This window comes from Cuculus canorus, chromosome 1 (assembly GCF_017976375.1).
Source record: "Cuculus canorus isolate bCucCan1 chromosome 1, bCucCan1.pri, whole genome shotgun sequence".
Classification (NCBI taxonomy): Eukaryota; Metazoa; Chordata; class Aves; order Cuculiformes; family Cuculidae; genus Cuculus; species Cuculus canorus.
This window is the reverse complement of record NC_071401.1, coordinates 68,418,246-68,440,690: the sequence shown is the minus strand read 5'-3', so window position 1 is coordinate 68,440,690 and position 22,445 is coordinate 68,418,246. Positions and strand designations below refer to the sequence as shown.

Sequence of the window (22,445 nt, the reverse complement as noted above, 5' to 3'; positions counted from 1 at the left end):
CTAGCAACTACACATAAACAAGCTGTGAATTTTTACAACAAACACTCAAAAAGCACAGTGACCGGGAAAGGAGAAGATAAGAAAATAATTTTAAGTGAAAATTTGCTCCTCCTTTTTAAATAAATAAATCTGATCCCAATTTCTATTTTGTAATTTCAAACTTCTGTTATGTATTCCCAGCGGGATATAATACAGACTTCACTTGAAACAATCAAGGAACATAAGCCCTTTCCTTCCTATATAACAACATTGAAATGAATGGTGTTTAGTCAGAAAAATAACACTATGGCTTGAGCCTGCACGTTTGTCACACAGGCACGCCTTCTGGTAAAAAAAAAAAAAAAAGGGATCAAACTTACTGAAATAATGAGAAAACCCAAGCCAGGAATAACTAGTGCTTCTTTCAAAAGAAAGTAGGGAGAGATAAGAATTAAGAAAGGTCTAGTGGGCAATAACATGTGACATCCAAGTCCTATGGCACACAGAGAAACAAGGATTCATCGGTGGAGTCTTCAAGCTTAAACATGCACACGTACGCTTTGAGGTATATCAGCTTGGTTAGGCTTTATGCTAATTTTTAGAACTCCAAGTTTAGGATTCTATGGAGCTATCCTAATGACCAAAGCTCAGAATATGTGAGGATTAGGAAAAACAGGGACCAACAGTATTTCAGCCCAACCCTGATTTTTTTTTTTCTTCCAATGAATGTCCATATTTTATTGATGTAGTTGTATTTCATTATCCTAGTTCTCCCAAATCTAAGTTACAAACTGAAATATACTGTTAAAAAAACACCAGAAATATCAGATTAAAATAATTATATCCATGCATGGTTGCCCCACAAATCTGCAAAGCCAAAGGGATACGTCCATTAGCAGCCTAGAGTCTGTAACACTTGAGCTTTGTTCCATTTTACTTAGGTACAAAAAACGCATCCAAACTAAATGCTTCTTAATGTGTACCTTAGCATGGGGTTGAGCGTGATCGAGATTACACAGAAAAGAGCAAAGCTGAAGCCAAACTCTTTTCATCTTGGATTCAGTACAAATTCTAAGAGACACCAATATCACACAAGTCAAATGTGATGTCCTTGATCTACCAAGTATTGCAGTAAATTATATTACCAAAACTAGGAAGCCCTCCAGATACAAGACACAAAATAAATACCGTATCAGCATACCTCCTGTCCTTCCAAGGCCAACCTGCACAGAAGGTTGAAGGCTTCCTTCATTTTTCAACAAATGAGGCAAGTGGTAATAGATATTTGGCACTTGAAGAGATTTTCTACTTGTTAGCTCTTTTAACAATTTTAATGTCTCATCTGCAAACATACATAAAAATCAGTAAAGCAGAAAAGAAACAATATGAAGTTTTATGCACTGGTAAATAATACAGAATTCCAAGCTCAGACCTACCTGAAAAAAAACCAGAACAAAGGATACATTTTACTGAGGCATTGTATCTCGTGCACAAAAGACATCTTTTCTCATTTTATTTTTTTTTTAATAAACTATGACCAAGATTATTTTTTACTCAGTAACCTTGCAGCAGATATAGTTAATATTTACCTGATCACACAAAATTTAATGTGCAATCACAAAATACTCTATTTACTTAGGTTGTTTGGGTTTTTTTCCCTCAAAGAATCAAAATGGGAGGCTTATTTACCTAGATTATTTTTTGCTTGCACTTACAGAGTGCATCACCACGTAGTGATCTTCCTACAAATAACTTTTCAAGGCTACAAATACACATTGGAATATACTGCACATACAGATACAAAAATAGCATTAAATATACAAAGAAGACTTTAAGTATTTCTGCAATAAAATGAATGCTAACATGAATTTAACTTAGTACTTAATTCTTTCTAGAATAACTGCCTCCCAGGATGTCCAGGTGGCTCTCACAGTTGCAAATAACAGTTTTTAAATTCCCCTGCTGTGCATGTTGATTTTCTTACATCAAGTGTGAAACCAACTCTTATTTCAAACAACAAATATGATAACATATGGACCCTTGAAAATTTATGGGCTTTATAATATCAAGTAACAAACTGTACTTGTGGTTTCTGAGAAAAAATTGAATTGTGCAGAAGTGAGAAAAGTAATGCCATAAATGTCATTCATCTCAGTTTCTGAGGGTAGTTTCTACAAAGCTATGATGGTTTTATTGTAGGTTTGGTTTGGGTTTGGGGTTTTTATTGTTTGTTTTGTTTGTTGTTTTTTTTAAAAAACATTTATTTTTGGGTGAAACTAAATTCCTAATCACTTATAAGCTTTAAAAATGCTCTGTACAGGTAACATTTTACATCTGCTAATATTTCCTTTGGTTTCAACTGTAAAAATTCTCTCAAAATATGACTGCTCTTTGTATGAGCAACTAATGATTTACATAAAAAAATCTGGAATTCTTTCAGAAAGATAGCAAATACTATATATTATTAGGTATACTTAAGTATTAGTTAAAACTAATAAAATATATTTAATACTAAGATCTGAGCACAAAAGCTCAAGAACTAAGACTTCAGCTGACTTTCCATCATTGTTCCATGTGGAAAAAAGGGAATGTCCCAGTTGGGATCCAGATATCACGACATTTAAAATGTGGAACAGTAACTTCAGCTACATCAGAAAAGAATAACTCTCTATGACTATATTGTCTGTAAGCAAGCTAGCTCATTCATTTTTACAAATAAATATGGTAGCAACTTAACCATAAACCCAGTATCAAACTTGCATCACTTCCTCTATTGTGGTTCACTTCAAAAGCAAAAACACGTGCACAGAAGAGGAAGATAAGTCACATACTATGTTAAATGTAACCTTTATTTATACCATTTTTGAAGATCCTGGGAACTATGGAGATCAGGTTGGACAGGCCATTAGTGTCAGACAGAGCAGTTCACCCTCAATATCAGTTCACCCTCAATATCAATATAGGTCCTCAATATGAGGACCTATAGTTACAACCCTGCCCTTAAAAAAAAAAAATCTATAGAAGATAGTAACCCATAGCACAAATGCAAGTAGATGAGAGATTCAAAAAGCTTGATTAAGTTTTTTTAGTTGCAAAATTATTTGGGTTTATATTCCTCGTTAGGCCAATACAGTGAAATTTCTACCATCTACCAAATCAGACCTCTCACCAGAAAGTTTATATTCTTTTGTTATGCAGTTTCCACCTAGAACAGCAAGGGTGACTAAAGCAATAATAGCATGATTTCAAAAGTTAGGTTCAAAACCGGTGAGTACTACAAAAGCATTTTCTAATATTGCCAAACACAGCTCTTGGTAAACTTCAGCATCAGACTCCAAAATGGGTAAAAACTTACGGGAGACTACTAGTTCAACATTTAACGACTAGTTGTTAAAAAGAACACTATCTGTACATTTTACAAATCATAACCAATACCTTAGATAGCCTATATTTTTTCATATGTTCCAGCTGACTTTTAAACATTTTAATTGCTTCAAGTTCATTCATTTTTTAAACACTATTTGCTCATCTTTTCCCTCTAGCTCTATTTAAAAAGTGATGTAAATTACTGTCAAAATATATTCAGTATGTTAAATAAGTAACCAGAAGTTCCAAACTTTTGGAGCTAGGCTTGGAATAAGTATTCAGCCCCTGAAGTAATAAGAATGAAGAGTGGGTGGATCATTAAGAATAGAAATTGGAAAAAGGAAAAAAACCAAACATCCCCAACAGATATAACGTATTACAGGTTTACTTGCACTGCTGAACAGTTTCATTCCGCTTTCTTTGTACTAATTTCTTATTCTATAGTAACAACAAGGGATATTAGTAGTGCAGCGTTAAAAATAGCTCAATCACAGTATGTACCTGAAAAATTATTCATTGTATTCTTACTCCCATTTGTTTCTGCTACTGCACGCCTGAACTGCTCCAAGATAGCATTCAGCTCAGAAGAGCGTTGCAGAGTGCGATGCTCAGCTATACGAAGACGTTCCTTCAAAGCATGAAATTCCCGTTGATATGCAATCAACTTTTCTAGAAAAAAGAAGAAGGCGATGTTAGTTATTTTGGGAAACAAACACCTACAGACAGATCCAACAAGGATCAGGGACAGCTCTGCTATTCAACCAAGAAGGGCACAGTTCAACCCAATCCCATCAAAGTCAGGCACCTTAGCATTTACACAGCATAAAGAGAGTGAGCTGCACAAGATAGGGATGCAAAACAAGCATTGAGGCGAGCATGCCTCTCACAGATGGGGCAACCTTTCAGTTTCTATTGCTCAGCACCATAAGGCAATTCTGAATCCCTTCTTACAACAGATGCACACAGGAAGCACTCTGAATACTTTGTAAAAATGAGTGGAATTTGACAATATTTCAGATATACCAATTCCAAACCCAAGTTTTAACTTAATGATATTGTCAGTGCTTTTAAGAACAAAATTTTGATCAAAATCCTGTGAATGTAGATGCATACGTGTACTCTTTGAAAGGAAACCGAAAGGGAGGAAACATCAAAATTCATTTGTTGATATGTCGCCTATGCCTATGTTGTTGCCACTCAGCAAAATGAGTATTTCTGGTTTCTGTACTTTTCCTTTTCCCTGTTGGTCATTTCCCCAAATCTCCTGCTCACTATCATTACTCTCCTTCAGACAATCTATAGATCAGGACTGAAGGATCTTAAGTGACTTTATACCTTATAATCGTTATTCCAACCACACAGCTGTCATCCATAGTTAAAACTTTTCTGTTATTTACCCATCCACTACTAGCTGTTTAGTATTGCAGTGGTAGGGAAGTAGAAGTTTTGCAAGCAATTTGAATCTTTTCCTGTTGCTACATAACAGTAAAACACAAAGGAAAAAAAAGGAAACATTGTGAACTTTCCCTTGTTAATAATGCTGCATTTCCTCCAACTTCTTTCAATTTACATTTATTTTTGTCTTCTTTAGTTGAAATGTACTGTTCTGATTATGTTTAGAAAACATAATTAGCTAAAATGCCCTCTATTTTGAGGACAGAAAAATAAAAACATAGTTCACTACCTCTTAAAAACATTTCCCTTGCCAGCACTATTTTCCTTTTTTCATTAAAACCAAATTGTTACCGCTTTCGTGCCAACAAACCCAGAACTCAGATGCTGGCCCACAACAGAGTGCTAGGTACACTATACACTGATGAATGAATCCAGACTGCTATTTCAAACCACTTGGTACTTTAGTCAGCAGTATTAGAAGGCCAGGAAAATTTTCTGAAGTTTCTGGCATGAAAGACATTCTTACTCGCCAATGATAACCCCAAAAAATTGAAGACTGCTTGCAAACATATCTAGTAGTTACAGTAAAGTTACAAAAGAATTTAACAGCTAAATGAATGTAGAATTGCATTAAAGCAGACGCCACGCAAGTATGCGAACGATAGCCCCTTGACAAAGCGAAATGATGATGGCAGGTTAAATCCCTGTTAATTTCTGTTGAAACAGGGAAGAGGAGAGCCACCAGAAGGAAATGTGAGGTTTTACTGAGTGGCTTCTATAGCAGTGGATAGTGCTACAAGCAGCCGTCACATCCGGTCTCCCTTGTCTTTCTTCATGGTACAAGACAGCAGACAAACTTTAGTACCTCTGTTCTTTCTACTTTGAAAAGGCTAAACTTTCTATGGCAGTCTGCATTTCTCATGGAAAAATGGTGAGAACCCTATGGAATCTGTGGTTCAGACCTCAGTACCTCAAAGCAGGATGAACTTGGGTCTTCCTCTCTTGACTTAGACAAATTCCTGGCAGAGACCATTTCTCTTCCTACACTTACCAGTAGATATCAGCACACCATGCACAGTGCTCTGATAATCCTGGTGCACTAAGGAGCAGCAGAAGCCTAGAGGGAACAATTTAGCTAGGAATATGTCAAATAGTGAAGAACCACGGTAGTTTCCCTGCCACCTCCACCTAGCAAACTCCATAATGAACCTAAACTCAGTTAGCAGAGACTAAGATTTTTCTACCTCCCTAATTCAAGTGGGTAGTATACAAACTAGAATTACAGGACCTTGTAATTCCATAGCAAATGAAAACTCTGCCATATAATCACAAGAAACTTAGAGGTCAACTGAAAGGGTGGTTTATTACATGAAGAAATGAAAACTGTGGTTTCATATTAAGAGCTACCAACCAAAATCCTTTACTGAGGAGATGATACTTTCAGAGGAGGTGGCCATTTTAACACATTTAATTTACAATTAATACAATACGCCAAAAATTAAAACGTATGTAGTTAATTTCTTTTAAAAGAAATTTATAATTATATATAGAGAGGTAAACTTATTTTCACAACTTATCATAGCAGTTTTTGATCAAAGAACATAGGATCCCAACTGTGACTCTATAAAACAGAATCACAGAATCACCCCTATCTACAAGAAGGGCTTAAAAGGAGGATCCAGGAAATTACAGATCCATCAGTCTTACTTCAGTCCCTGGGAAAGTTGTGGAGCAAATCCTCCTGGGGACTATCACAAGTCAAATAAAGCATGTGACTGGAAAAAGCCGGCATAGAGCCACCAAGAGCAAATTATGCTTAACGAACCTGGTCACCCTCTACTACAAAATAACCCTGCTCAAGTGGGCACTGACTACCTGGATTTTTCCGGGGCTTTTGATACTGTTCTCACAGTCTCCTCCTGGAGAAACTGATATGTCCCAGCTCAGACAAGTGGTCTCTGCGGGGAACTGGCTGACAGGCCGTATCCAGAGGGTGGAAGGAAATAGCTCCTTTTCAAACTGGCAACCAGTCACAAGAAATGCCCCCGAATATCACTATTAGGCTCGGTGCTTTTTAATATCTTCCTAAGTGATCAGCATGATGGGATCAAGCGTACCCTGATGAAGTCTGCTGGTGATACCAAACTGAGTGGGGAAGTGGATGCTTTGGAAGGGAGAGCCACCCTGCAACACAACCTAGATAGGCTGGAAGAATGGTTTAACAAGAACCCTACAAAGTTCAAAAACAAATGTAAAAGGTCTTGCCCCAGGGAAAACATAATTCAGGAGTGCAGCACTGGCTGGAACCTACCCAGCTAGGGAGCAGCTCTGCGGAAACAGACCGGATAGACAACAAGCTCAATACGAGTGAACAGTGTGCTGCTGCATCAAAGAAAGCCAACAGGATGCTGGTTTGCATCAAGGTCATCACCAGCAAAGATAAAGAAGTCATTATCCCACTTTACTCGGTGCTTGTCAGGCTACACCTCGAATTCTGTGTTCAGTTTCGGTCCCCATCATGCAAAAAGATGTATGCAAGTTGGAGAGGGTTCAGAGAAGGGCGACAAAGATGATCAAAGGACTGGGAAGCCTGCTGTACCAAAAGGCTGAGAAGGGTGGGTTTGTTCAGCCTTGTGAAAAGAAGGTTTAGGGGAGACTTTATCACCATGTTCCAATACTTGAAGGGTGGCTACAGAGGAGTTAACTTTCAAGAAGGAGTCACATGGAAAAGGCGAGGGGTAATGGGTACACAAGTAAATTTTTCACAATGAGACCTATCAGCCACTGGAATAATCTCCCCAGGGAAGCGACTCCTTGACACTTTAGATACAGTTGAACAGGGTGCTGGGCCATCTTGTCTAGACCATGCTTTTACCATGAAAGATCAGACCTTTCAGGACTGATATTGCATTTGTGGTACTTCAGACCTTAAAAGCATTAATTCCTGTAAGAAATACTAGGTAATTGTTTCAAAGTAGTCAGCTTCTCACAGCTGCTTTAAGCAGACTTGTCTGGGTTAAGGAGGCTGCTCTAAAAGATACATAAAGTTTTGTTAGGTCACCATATTATACAGCCAAGTAAAACTAGAAGATGCTAATATTTACATCTCTAACATTAGCAGAGCTAGCACTTCCCATATATCTGGAAATTAATGTGTAATTTGGTGGTTTGGTTCTTATTTTATAATATGACTGCCTGTGCTTTGAAACAAAACCAAATTTCATTTAAATATCTTTGGCATACTCGCAGTACTTCAAAGTATTGATCAATTGCTCAGATGCTTATTACTTAAAAACAAATAAACAACACTGCACAACAGCAGCAACATCAAATTTCATCTCATACAGAAAGGCACTTGCAAAGGAACAAATAATTCTTAGGCCCTTACAGTATCACCAATAGTGATCACCACCTGTCCCACACTTTAGAGAAGTAAAGTGTCCTTTAAGGCATAAAGAGTTTGTAAATACTCTAATTTGATTTTTCAGAGTTCTTGACTAATAGTCATGGAGATGGAGTGGAAGGAGTCGATGCTATTTTTGCCTCAATCTTTAATAATACTAATAGTCCTTGGGCTGCCCAGTCCTCTGACTTGGAGGACCACGAGTGCAGGAACAGTGACTTTCCATTTGTGGACACTGAAATTCTAAGGGACCAGCTGTATCAGGTGGATGTGAAACAAGTCCATGAGGCTTGATGGGAAACATCTCAGAGTACTGAAGGAGCTAGCAGATGTTATGGCAGGACCCCTCTCTACCATCTACCAAAGGTCTTGGGAGCCTGGGGGGATCCCTGCTGACTGGAAGCTAACCGATGTCATTCTTACTTACAAAAAGGGCACGAGGGAAGACCTAGGAAACTACAGACCTGTGAATCTAACCCTCAGTTCCTGGACAAAAAGAAGATCATTCTGGGTGCTATTGAAAGGCATTTAAATAGCAATGCAATCATCAGGCACAGTAACCAGAAAGGGGAAATCCCATTTAATTTGGTATCATTCTATGATAAGGTCATAGGTCATCTGCCAAGTGGATCAAGGGAAGGCACCGTTGACTCTCTTGAGGGACAAGATGCCTTGTACAGGGATCTAGACAGATTGGAGCATTGGGCAATCATCAATGGCATGAAATTTAACAAGTCTAAATGCTGTATTTTGCATCTGGACAGGGCAATGCCAGGCACAAGTCAAAAGTGGGATAGGAGTAGCTGGACAGCAGCCCTGGAGAAAGGGATCTGGGGGTGCTGGTCAACAGCAGCCTCAACACAAGTCAGCAGTGCGCCCTGACAGCCAGGAGGGCAAATCACACTATGAGGTGCATCAAACACAGCATAACCAGCCAGTCAAAAGTGGGGATTATCCCACCATATTCAACATTCGTGCAGCCTTGCTTTGAGTACTGTGTGCAGTTCTGGGCCCCACCATTTTAAAAAGATGTTAAAAGTACTCAGATATGTCCGGAGAAAAAACAACAAAACCAGTGAAAGGGCTGGAAGGCATGTCCTGTAAGGAGCAGCTAAGTGCTTTAGGCCAATCTAGTTTGGAGAAAAGGAGGCTGAGGGGCAACCTTATTACTCTCTACAGCCTGTTGAGGAGGGGAGGTGGAGAGGGAGGTGCTGAGCTCTTCTCCCTGGGATCCAGTGACAGGATATGTGGGAATGGCTGCAAGCTGTGCCAGGAGAAGTTTAGTCTTTGCATTAGGAAACTTTTCTTTACAAAGTGGTCAAACCCTGGTACAGGCTTCCTAGAGAGGTGGTCGATGCCTCAGGTCTGTCATTGTTTAAGAAGCATCTAGGCAATGCCTTTAATAACACACTAACTTCTGGTCAGCCCTGAAAAGGTCAGGCAGTTGGACAAGATAACTGCTGTAGGTCCCCTCCAAGAGAAACATTCTACTCTATTCTATGACAAGTTGACTTGTAAGCATTGTATACACAAAAAAGTCAATAGCCTAGCCAATATTTTCAAAACACATTTCATCATTTAGTGTTTTATTGTTCTCAGGTTTCTGTAAAACCTAAAGAAATTTAATTGATTTCTTGTCAAAAAGTATCAAACCACTTTTTTTCATTGCTCTTACAGTAAAAAGAAAAATACTGAGCCTAAAACCATAAAGAAAACAGTCAGAGATCAGTGCTCACCATCGCAAAAAAGATTACTGTTTCTACAATATTAGAAGTCACTTTTTATGCTGAAACTTAGAATAACTTAAGAAAACAGAGGAAGGAATTCAGACAATAAGTTATTTGCCTTACACAGCTGATGGAAGAACCCAAAAAATGTCTGTTCTCTGACAAATAAAATCCCTCTAACAGCAGCTGAAGCCAATATCAAACACATTTGGTCTCCAATAGTGTCCCCATACAGTCTTTTTTATTTAAGAAAATACCCTGTTTTACCCTGAAATGAGAAAGTCATGCTTTTCCATACTTTGCTCTGGAAGCCATAAAGATCAAACAAAAATAAGCAGCCCTCATATTTCAAATGAGCATTTCTTGTTGAGAAATTATTTGAAAACCGAACACAGTAATTCTTCATCATTTTCTTTTAAACTCTAATAGTTTCAGCAAAACTCCAGAAGCTAAAACCTAAATACTTTAGCTTGATTGAAGCTGTACACTTCTTGGAAAGTTAACACTACGTCAACTCACTTGGTAATTTGTTTTCTCAACATTTTTTAACCTTGTTTCAAGATGTTCTCCTAAACATGAAGGATTTTAGTTGATGCACTATTTTGAAAATTAGAAATTCAAATCAGCTGTGAAGGTTTGCAAGTTTTTGACCAGAGATGGTATCTAAGCGCTCAGCCTACACTTCCTTCTCTGGGTTATTTATGGTTCTCCAACTAAACAACCACTAAAAAAAAAAAAGGCATTCCAAAAAGAGACCATTAGCCTAAGTTACAAAGTCAGTCCATTCTACTCTTATCACAGGCAGTCTTGGCTACATAATTTGATTTTTGCTCCAAATTCAGGCAGCTTATAAGTGAAGTTTTAAACCAGGTGCCAATTTCCTAACCTCAACATGGAGCCTCTAAACATCTCAGCATACATCTAGTTTCTTAGTTTTAAGTTTTTTATTACTAGTCTAATCTGTTTATATAACTCAACTCATGATTTCTATGAGCAAAGAGCCTTCCCTTGGGCTAAAAAAGGGTATCAAAATAAAGGAACAAGAAAATACATCATAGTCCGTAAAATGTTTTTGTAAATTTAAACTATCTTCGCTCAACTCAAATTGCAGAAGAAGTCTGAACTATAGGTAAATCACCTGCACTGGCAGAACACTCACTGTATCATAATTTCAAATAAAACACATACAGAACAATGAAAAGGTAAAAATACCCTTGAAACACAATCAAAGCAATTCCAAGACTGTTGAGCTTCAGTGCCATTAAAAGTCATCAATAGCTCTTCGGTTTTTGTTCATGTTACCTTTCTGGCAAAATGACATTTTCAATGCTCCAAGCCAGTCGGCGTTTCAGAGGTATTTCAACAATACCCTCAACAACATGCTTTAACTTTTGGTTAGCCTTGAAGTAGTCAGGCAGTTGTTCTAGATTGTTGTAGGTCCCTTCCAAGTGAAATAGTCTATTCTAACAGGGAAATTGTGTGAGGAAACTACTTTGGGTGCACTTTTAAACTGACTGCAGTACAGACATCTATAGAATTGGCAAAATTCTGCTGCCTCTGACAATTTGAAGCTTCACCATCAACCACCCAAAAAGGAGACAGAGATGGGTCAGTATTGAAGAGAGAACCTAGGCACCTACCCTTCAATCACACTGCACTTTGCAAACCTATAAATGTGTGTTGCCAATTACCTTAAAACACAGAAAGTACACTTGAATAGGATTCCTAGTCAAGATACTGGTATTATTAGGGCAACTACCCAATTCGCTATTCATAAGTCTGAAGAATCCCTGGAGGTGTTCAAGGTCAGGTTGGATGGGGCCTTGGGCAGTCTCATCTAGTGGGAGGTGTCCCTGCCCGTGGCAGGGGAGTTGGAATGGGTTGATCTTTAAGGTCCCTTCCAACCCAAACCATTCTGTGATTGTAAGAACTACTTAGATCCTGCAGGTGCAACTGAATATTGTTGAGATTATGCAAGTACATGACAGTCTTGACCAAAGCTGTACATATATTGATATATGAGAATCTTGAAGATTTTATTTACATACCTCAGGCAGCAGCAGCAAAGGAGCACAGAGGAGCGCATATTTAGATGATATGGGCACACATCCATCTTTATTAACACTGCACCAGAGAAAGGAAGTACAGGTGCAACAAAATCAGAGCCATTTTGTGACCTTCTAGAGATGCCTCTCTCAAGACATGGGCTAAGTAGTGCACAAAGGAAAAAAGGCCAGAAACTATCTAAGAAGGGAAGTTTGCATTTCTGGCAACCTCTGCAAGGTTTCTGATTCCATATAGCCTGCAATAGCCATACTATGATAGCCTTGAATAAAAACCCTGCCACTCCCTACAAGAAAAATGTTCTGTGGCTGCTGTATAGTATGTTCTACCCCCTTGTCCACCACCCCCTTTTTTGGTGGACAGGTGGGAGGTAGAGGAAAACAGAATTGCACGAAGACCCTTACAATCCCCAAGAATGTTTTTTGCCATTCTCAGTACTGTCATTCTCCCTCAATGAAGCCTTTTACTGTCTGCTAAAAGAAGTACCATCTACACAATAAAAAGCAGCATGAAAGTTTTACAAGCTGTTATTTATCTTATCAATCAAGCAGGTTCACAAATATGTTAAAACACAGTCCATTTCCACAACTGGAAATAGAACATACTGAACTAACATGACTGTATTTATTTATTTTTCATTTTTTAAAGAAAAATAAAAGACAAGCTATAATTTACTCAAGAGCTCTATGATGGTATGGCTGGTTGTCTCCGAAGGCAGATGCATCAGCCAACAGGATCAGAAAAAAGCTTTAAAACCTTCACATATCAACAGGAGGCAGTTGAGCCTTCCTTCAAATTGCAAATCAGCCGAATACCCAAAGTGATGGATCTGCCACACAGGGAAAAGGGTAACCAGCCACAGACTTGGCACTCCTAAAAGACAGAAAGACAAGTACAGAAGGCTTAGCTTTACCGCATTGTAGGCTTGATTTATATTTCCTGCTCATGCCCAACTGAGCCCTTGAAATCTCTACCCCTTTTGTTCATTAAATAGGGACAAGAAGAAGAATAGGCTGCCATCTGACACATAGACAAAGGCTTTGGCTGGCAACAAAGCATTGCACACAAATATTCAATTAGTAAAACTGGTAAGAGCAGGAACAGATGCCTGATATGGCAGGACCTTTCCTCTATCCAAGAGGGGATATTCAAACCATTATTCAAATGAACAGCATCTCACCGGCAACAGTACTAAACGCACTAGTGTAACAGTTAAGCCCACCCCAGTGACAGCCCTTCAGTTTTCTTCTTCCAGGGCTCCCTCCCTTTAGACCCTCACTCAAAAGCAACATAGCCTGAACCTTCTCTAAAAGAAAAGAAAATAAAAAAAGCTTCAGCTGAAGCAAATCGTGCTACAAGTTAAAGGTTCCACAGCAAATGTCTCATTTTTGTATAAACTCTGTTGAACAGTTACTAAAATGCCATGAAATAAGTGTTTAAATCTGTGAGAATACAGTGTAATAAGTGCTAATTCAGGTACTTTTTCAATTAGTTATTCCATCTCTCATTTACTCTCATTATGAAAACCCCACAGTAGTTACCATCATGCCACAGGTCAAATACAGTAACAAGCTTCATGTACTGATGTTACACGCGCATCAATAATGCTGATCAATTTAAAGGTTGATACAAAATGGAGGTTTTATATACACAGTGGGTGCAGCAGGAACAAGTTACTCTTCAATGAATTCAGGATTTATCAACATGCCACCTAATTCAATCTGGCATACCTTTCACAGGAACATTTCTTTGTTTCAGCTATGTAAAGTGAAAAAAATAACTTCTGTGCTTCCCCTAAAATCCGTTCAGATGTTTTATGTGATCCATAAAATCATGGTATCAAGTACATGAGTATCCAGTCAGTCATGACAATGCCTGCACTGACCTGCACTTCACTCCCACAAAGAAGTATGCAACATGTATTCTTTAGACTATGCTTGATATGTAATACTTAAGTACCTTACAAGCTATCACATTTATTGTATCACCTGATTAAACAATCATCTTTGTCCCTCAACACAGACATCCTTTTAAATTAAAATCCTGCTTCATTAATATGTGGTAGACTAAATTATTTCTGATGTCAGTCAAAAAAAAAGAAAAAATGAATTTCTCTAGTAAACCAAATAAATTCCTAATACGCTAACACTTAGGTAATTTTCAACTTCATCTTAAACTGACACTTTTTTGACAAGGGCTAGATTTCCTGTTTTGCAGGGGTTTTGCAAAGTTCACTGCAAATACAATTACCCGATGTGATAATTGCAGTGATGCAAAATCTAGCTCTCTCTGCACTGTACAATCATCCAGAATCCACATAGTGATGCAGACACAAGAAATGCATAGTGGCATGTACTGGAGAAATACAAACATTGTTTCTACTGCCCTTTGGAAGTAACTCCAGAGCTGGGAAGCGATTCAGGAGGCACAAATCGAGCACTGCATTCTCAAATGACCGACTGAGGAGATCCTAGTAGAAGAACTGTCAAACCGATCACATAGGCATGGCCAGAAAGATCTGTCCACACAAGAGCAAAGCATTTATCTGTGACATGAAGGCTAATAAAAACAGCAAAACATTATAACAAGCTGAGGTAATTATCAAGTGTCAAAACCTGTACACATATTTATAGCCAACCATATCAAACACTGAAGAGTAAAAAAGGTCTTAAAATTTGCCCCCAATATTAAAATTCAACTGTGTTTACAAATCAGATTCTGATTTTGCCTGGAAACTGCCTAAAAACTGATATTTGGTGTCCTTGCAATGGTACAATATATTCCCATGGATGACTACTCCCCATAAGCTAGCTCTTAAGTGACATTAAACCTTTTATAAGCAAGTTATGATGAGTTATGAAATCTGAAGCAGAAAAGTAATCAACCATGCAAATACAGAATAAAATAGTATATTGTAAATACTAACAACACACATGCTATAAATAAAAACTCTTAAGAAAACCGCTCAAGGTCAAATTTTATCAGTCCTCTTTGAACACTTGCTACTGGGGGCCTTTTCAGTTACTGTTTGTAGCCATGCCTTTTCATCAAGCTATTTTGTTACTTTGAAGGGATTAGAGAATATGTGATTGTTTTACAAGTATATTAGTCTGTGGAATTAAAGGCAGTAAAGTAAGACAGACAATATACATTCAAAAAAGATATATCCAACTAATCATGACACAACATTCTCCGCTTCATGAAATAAACAAAAAAGGTCTTGTATCAAGATTTAGGAAAACAACTGGGCAAGTCATTCTTTTATCCCTAATCTTGTTACTCAAATTGACAGGTCATCTCAGCAATCTGGCATTTCAATCTACCAACACAATCTGGTAGAAATGCTATTTGTTGCCCTTGTTTTCTACATAGAAAACCAGAACACAGGACTAGAAGTATTTAAAAACACCTTTATTCAAGTAGTTTTCACTGTGAAGAACAGCTTGTTTTTCAGTAAAGGTTCTGCAGGTTTTCCTAACTTTATTTTATAACTCCAGGATTCTAATTACATAATTTTTCACTGCAATTCGTTCACATTTTGCAGTTGAAGGATCTGTATAAGCAAATAATGTTTTTTGTTCTCTGCAATTCTAATGCACTAGCACAAGTCTGAAGCGTTTGCTTTGCAACTTTCAAGGCCTGATGCAATCTCAGTCCAGATACTTTTGTTTAAACATTCCTTTGCAGCAGGAGCTGAAGTTGTTTTCACTAGAATTTTTAAAGCAATCTCAACATGATCCTTTGTAATATCAACTGCCAAAACCTTCCTATTTTGAAATGTAAATTTCAGAATCAATCTATTTGGAAACATTCTTTTGAAAAAGCAAAATTCCCTGCTTTCTCAGAAATCCCACATACATAAACAAAGCACATAAACAGAAGTACAAAACAGATCAGAACTCGCATCCCTCCTCATTTTTTATATATTGGATATAAATACACTAGAAATGCTGCAGCTCACCAATCAAAATGGAAGCATAAAGCAGTGTATCAGGCAGGTCTGTCTGTTTGTTCTCTAAAATGCTACAGAACAAAACATATTGCTAGAGGAGAAACAATCCTAAGCAATCAGAAAGCCAAAGTAGCCAAGCTAGAATTGCAACAACTGATGAATGATTTACTTAAGGGATATTTTAATATCTGGACAGAGCAACCAGGAACAGGTTTAAACGACTCCAGACGCAATCGCGCATCTTTTGCCTCTATATACATACTGTTCAATACAGAAAGTTCACAATTTAGAAAATTTCCTACACAGTTATGAAACCGACTATGACACCACTCTCAAATCTCCACTGACAAGGGCTGACAGAGGGTCTGAACATTCCTTTGGACACAAGGAATAAAAAGAATAATATATCTGAAAATCCAGATACCCACGACTAAGGAGGTCAAGTCAACAGAAGCATATGGTGCTCTGTCTGTGCATTGGCTTCAGACAAAAAGGATAATTAAACACATGATTTGGTTGGGAAGTCTTATTGGCAGCACTTGAGCTGAAGGTCTTTTAAAACAAAGAACAGCAAGCTACAGTGATGGGAAAAAAAAATACATCTCACATTTGCAATTTATTTGTCCTGATCGAACTGTAACTAGCACTCACACTTCTTTGCCTAAAAAATAACACTGCCCAGGACTCTATGGATGAATATAATCCAAAGAGCTTTTTAGATTCCAGCTGTTTGGTTTTTATTTTATACACGGTGCTAAGGAGTACTGTCAACTCTGCTGACATTTCTTCTTTAAAGGAAAAGTGATACAAAAAGGTCACTGAAATCACACGCTAAATCAGTTCCACAATCAGTATTTAAGTAATCAGTATTTAACACATCTCTAGCCCTGAACAGAAACACTAAGGAATAATAAAAGCTTCGTAGTTTCTATTCCTCAAAAGCAAAGCTGTACAAGGAAAATTATTGCAACTTCTGTTGTAGACATACATAGCACAAAGACTTCCATTTAAGAAATTTAGTAAAAGAAGAGTCTGACTGAGTACACAGTCCAGTGAATTAACCTAATTTGGGTATTAACAGTGTCAGGAAAAATTACCTTCGAACAACCTTCCCAAAACCCTTTCACTTTGACATTTCCCACCTGTCTTGCACAAGTGTAAAAGAAACTAGGAAACAGTCAATAGTAAAGTAACAGTATTACCACAAAAACAGGAATACAATTTCCAATGGCAGCTTTTATGAAGATCATTATGTCTTCACTAATTTTTCAGGCTAACTGCCAATTTAAAAGCCGTGCTACAACTCTGATTAAAATCTTATGCAGAAGATCAACTGCTCAGGCAAGCACGAAGCTCCAGTTTAGGCAAGCATTACAATCATAGCTCTGAAACACACTTTATGATATAGAATAGGTCAATATCCAGCCTGCATTCTTGGCAACACTGAAAGACTAGCACACATTAGTTAAAAGCAAGTATTCCCACTGCGTTTTTAACATATTAAAATAAAACAACCCATTGTATATCTCTGCAGAACTGTGTGTATTAATAAATGGACGTAATGTATTCTTATGCTTGTTTCTGTCATAAAGTTTATATGTGTATAAATATCTATAGACACTTTATTGCTACCAATAAACAGGAATATCTTCTTAAAACTGCATAATAGCTAATTATGCTCATTTCTAGCAAGACATGAAAGAAGTTGTAACTGATTATTGATCCTAACAGAACGTGGCTTTACAATGTAACAATCAGCATCTCTGTGTAGTATTGTAACTTCACCATTAAAAATAATACCCAAATCCAACTCGGACAAAACATAGTTCTCTAACATCTGTTAAAAGAGGACAAGACATCACCCATTCACCTGAAACACTTACAGATGTGATGACAGTGTAAACAAATGTAACTACTCTTTAGATAACTCAATCCCTCACAGTCAGTTTGATGACAAGTCATCTATGCGATCTCGTGTTTCTCCTCAGACCTGAATCAGATAGATTTTTCAGCTAATTTCTACAAACAAGCACCTATACTTGATACTAAGATATCAAATAAAAATACTCATATTACCTAGGGGTCTCAAATTCCTGGAGGGTTTTTGCTTGCTTTTTTTTTTTTTAAGTGAAAAATACTCCCTTGCATACCACCTTTTTATAAGCTACTGAATTTCTAATTTAATGCACTAAAACAGTGTTCTCCACCATAGCAGAATTCCTGAAAGTAGTCTTTGATTCTCCTTGCTATTGACTTAATAAATTAAAACTGGAAAAGGGATTTGAAAGAGAACACGGGTTTCCATACAGTAAAATCTTTTTTGTTGAAAAGGTTTATTATCCAAGTCAGGACGTACAGACAGTAAAGCAATTTTCCAAATCAACTTCGCAATCATTCAAGCTTTCTCTAATCCTGTCACTCACTTCTTGCAAATAGCCAGTCATCAACTGAACCTGTATTCTACATTTAAAAAAATCCTTGACAGATCTGATGTCTGCACATCAACTTCCGGCTCAAACAGCTACTGTTACAGGTATATTTTAAGATCAAAGAGAGAAAGTTTTAGTCAATGGCTGCACACATTATTCCTTGTATTCTTGATGTACTACACATAGGAAAATTCAAAAAAACTAAGGGATCCAAAATCAACTTTTTTCTTACTCCAGCTCTTGTTAAACTATGTTGCTAACATAACACAAAGTTAACCACACAGATGGAACCAAGACCGACCATATCACCTAGTGTTGAGGGATCTCCTAATTAAGAGGATAAAAATTCTTGGTTAAAAATTGAGAATAAGGTGCAAGTTCAGTCCTTTTCATTCTGGAAGCACCCAAAAGTCCTAAATAATAACCATAATTCAGAGGGTATTGACGACAGACTTAAATTCTAGTTAAGAGGAGCATTAGAAAACACACAGATAGGTCTGCATTTGAAAAAAAAAAACCCACACAATTGGATATGGTATAGAGATGACCATTATGATAACCAACATGCAATTGAGAGCACTGATGTATCTCAAGCCTGTAATTGTTGCACTATACCAATTCAAATCCAAACCTAGCTGGACACCTGAAACTAGTTTAATCTCAACTCTAACATGGTCACTACACAACGTATTTGTTTTGTCATCATTTCACAGACTTTTCATATGAATAAAAGAAAATTAGTAAAAGGTTAAAAAAAATCAAGGTGGTAGAACAGGACGAATAGGCATGTTTGTGTCATACACAAATGACAGAACAAATAACATACTTTAACAGACCAGAATTTCCATCACGGCAAACAAAGCTGTAAACAGGAAAAGGGTCTATAAGCAGCGACAATCATTTTCACAGGGAGAGAGCAGGCACTACGTGTTTTCTAGTCTGACTTGACTAAGCCCACTGGAATACATCACATGGCATAATAAGCCAATTTTTATTTTTTTTTTTAGTGTGAAGTAGAGAGTCCCCAAAATATTCAGTGCAGAAAATTAATATTTCAGTTTTACTTTCCCAAGTCACCATGTTAATTACATACTTTTAATTATTTTCCCATTACACTACTCTTCAATATTATTGAACGTTAGTTTGTGATGCTACAATGCCACAGGGAAATGTATCATAGAATCATAGAATCACTAGGTTGGAAAGGACCTCCAGGATCATCAAGTCCAACCATTCCTAACACTCCCTAAACCATGCCCCTCAGCACCTCATCCACCCGACCCTTAAACACCTCCAGGGAGGGTGACTCAACCACTTCCCTGGGCAGCCTATTCCAGTGCCTAATGACCGCTTCTGTGAAAAAATTTTTCCTGATGTCCAGCCTGAACCTCCTCTGGTGGAGCTTCAGGCCGTTCCCCCTTGTCCTGTCCCCTGTCACTTGGGAGAAGAGGCCAGCTCCCTCCTCTCCACAATCTCCTTTCAGGTAGTTGTAGAGAGTAATAAGGTCTCCCCTCAGCCTCCTCTTCTCCAGGCTAAACAACCCCAGTTCCCTCAGCCGCTCCTCGTAAGACTTGTTCTCCAGCCCCCTCACCAGCTTCGTTGCTCTTCTCTGGACATGCTCCAGAGCCTCAACATCCTTCTTGTGGTGAGGGTCCCAGAACTGAACACAGTACTCAAGGTGCGGCATCACCAGTGCCGAGTACAAAGGCAGAATAACCTCCCTGGACCTGCTGGTCATGCCATTTCTGATACAAGCCAAGATGCCATTGGCCTTCTTGGCCACCTGGGCACACTACTGGATCATGTTCAGTCGGCTGTCAATCAACACTCCCAGGTCCTTCTCCTCCAGGCAGCGTTCTAGCCAGACTTCCCCCAGTCTGTAGCACTGCATAGGGTTGTTGTGCCCCAAGTGCAGGACCCGGCATTTGGCCTTGTTAAACCTCATCCCATTGGTCTCAGCCCAGCGGTACAGCCTCTTCAGATCCCTTTGCAGAGCCTCCCTACCCTCCATCAGATCCACACTTCCACCCAGCTTAGTGTCACCTGCAAACCTGCTAAGGGTGTACTTAATGCCTGTGCTACAAATGTAGTTCCATTTGGGTTAAGGTTTCTGAGTAGAATTGTAACTTTCAAATTGATCTTTTCTGTAACAAGGAAGCAAAGTGTTTGTGGAGAACTAGTGCAGCATAGCAATTATCTCCACAGAAGAGATTCAAGTATCACATAGCTATTAAGCACATCTTAAAAAACATGAATTGAACTAAAGTATATTTTGATTTTAGTTTACAGGTAAGATTTTGGGGTTTGCTAAAGGTTTGTTAAAAAAAAAGCTTTTTGCATTACAAAAATTGCATGTAAAATTCCATTTTTCCTTTTGAAAGATTCAAATCAATACAGCCATAGGACAGAAATTTCTATTAAGTGCCCCATTACTTTTATGTCATTATTTCAGTATATAAATCAACCTGCTTTAAATCTTTTTTTTTGAGAATGAAGGACAGTCAACTGCCTCAGCCACCAATTCTACAGTTTCACTTAAATATCAAAAATGACACCACCCCCTTTAGCTTAGCAGCCAGCCTCCTACATTTAATTTCCATTTGAAAAATCCATCTATAACATCTCAATAAACAACATAGCAAAGTAGCCACGAGTGCATTTTTCTTCTGTGGCACATTTAAATGATGACAGTAATCATGTACAAACAATAAGAGGCACCACGAGACCAGATACAGATAAATGCAAACAGCTTAAGCACAAGTTCTTGACAGATCCAAAATGCTATTTATCACTAATTCAAAAGAGGACCAAGTACACAAACACACCTGCAAACACGATCACAAGCAGTTTGCCCTACACCTTGAAGTAGAATCTAACCCGCAGTATCGTGCACACTCAAAAACTAAAACACACAACTTATGTGTAAATGTCTGCTTGAATTTTATTTAAAACAGCTCTCTTACGTGGCACTCTGGTAAATGTGTGTGCATAGCGAGAGCCAAGATTGTGGGTCGAGGAGGGAACACCCAAACGTGAACACTGATACTGCATCCACATAAGTTTCATAGATTTATTTATTACCACCATCTCCACGCTTTATCACGTAAAAGGACTTCTATCTCAGTGGCCCCAGCTCTTCATCTCCACACCCCAAGACGCTCCATTCCTCTGTCACTACAGTCCCAGTCAGCAGAACTAGCATTCAGCCCCCCACATACAACTCTTCACCGTTTATATCTTCCCATACACACGCTTATTCCATACATTAACAGCATCTGCCTTTAACCACTAGCAAGAGACAGCTCCAACCCTTCCCTCCACAGAGCAAACTGGAAGCTCTGTCCTGGTCTTAACAGCCTGTTTCATCCAAACTTAAAGGAACACAGCCTTATAACACCAAATTTGAACAAAGCAAGGAGGACAGACTAGAAAAGTATCATGAAGGAGTGACAGCAGGGAAATAGAGGATAGAGGGGATATCCTTAAGGCAAAAGAAGCTGTAGTGACAACTCAGCCTTTTTCAAAAGTTAACCACAGCCATCCTACATTCATTAACTGAGTCATCAGTTTATCATTATGACTATACCGTAGAACAACCGAAAGCCATTAGTACTGAATATACTAATATATTGTGAATGTCTTAGCATCAATTTTTTTCCTGCATGAAGATAAATTCTTAACTTCACCCAGTTAAGATCTTTGATCACTGCAACCTACACATAGCTAAAATACCACAAAATCTGATGCAACTCATCCTCAAACTACAACAGCAAGAAAAATCTTCCATTGAGTTACAGCTTGTTTCAAGTCAAAAAACTTTTTCAAACTAAGTTAAATACAGTTAGGATTAAAGCAACATATTACAAATACAGGACAAAGCACTAGTCTTTTTTTCCAGTGTTTCTATACAATATAAAATTGCACACTTATTGCATACTACTGCCTCCTCAGTAGAGAAGCATGCTGGAATAAAGCAAGGTAAAATGAGCCCTGAATTAAAAAGGTCGTTTCTACCTACAAATGCATGTCTTATTTACACCAGAAGTGAAAACAGCTATTCTACAAACATGTGTCTACACAGAGGAGCTTCAGAAAGGTCTCTCCTATTTCTATCTAGGGCCCCCGTGATC

The 22,445-nt window shown here is 38.1% G+C and overlaps 1 protein-coding gene across 2 annotated transcripts in view; it reads right to left on the bottom strand.

Annotated features, from left to right (window-relative positions):
• Positions 1-22,445, bottom strand: part of MGAT4A (alpha-1,3-mannosyl-glycoprotein 4-beta-N-acetylglucosaminyltransferase A) — an 83,965-nt gene that overhangs the window by 49,389 nt on the left and 12,131 nt on the right. For both annotated transcript variants that reach the window (XM_054062406.1, XM_054062416.1), the window contains exons 3-4: positions 3,847-4,014; positions 1,181-1,321 (exon numbers count right to left, since the gene is read on the bottom strand). In XM_054062406.1, coding sequence (XP_053918381.1) covers positions 1,181-1,321; positions 3,847-4,014 — 309 coding nt within the window. The remainder of the gene's footprint in view (positions 1-1,180; positions 1,322-3,846; positions 4,015-22,445) is intronic.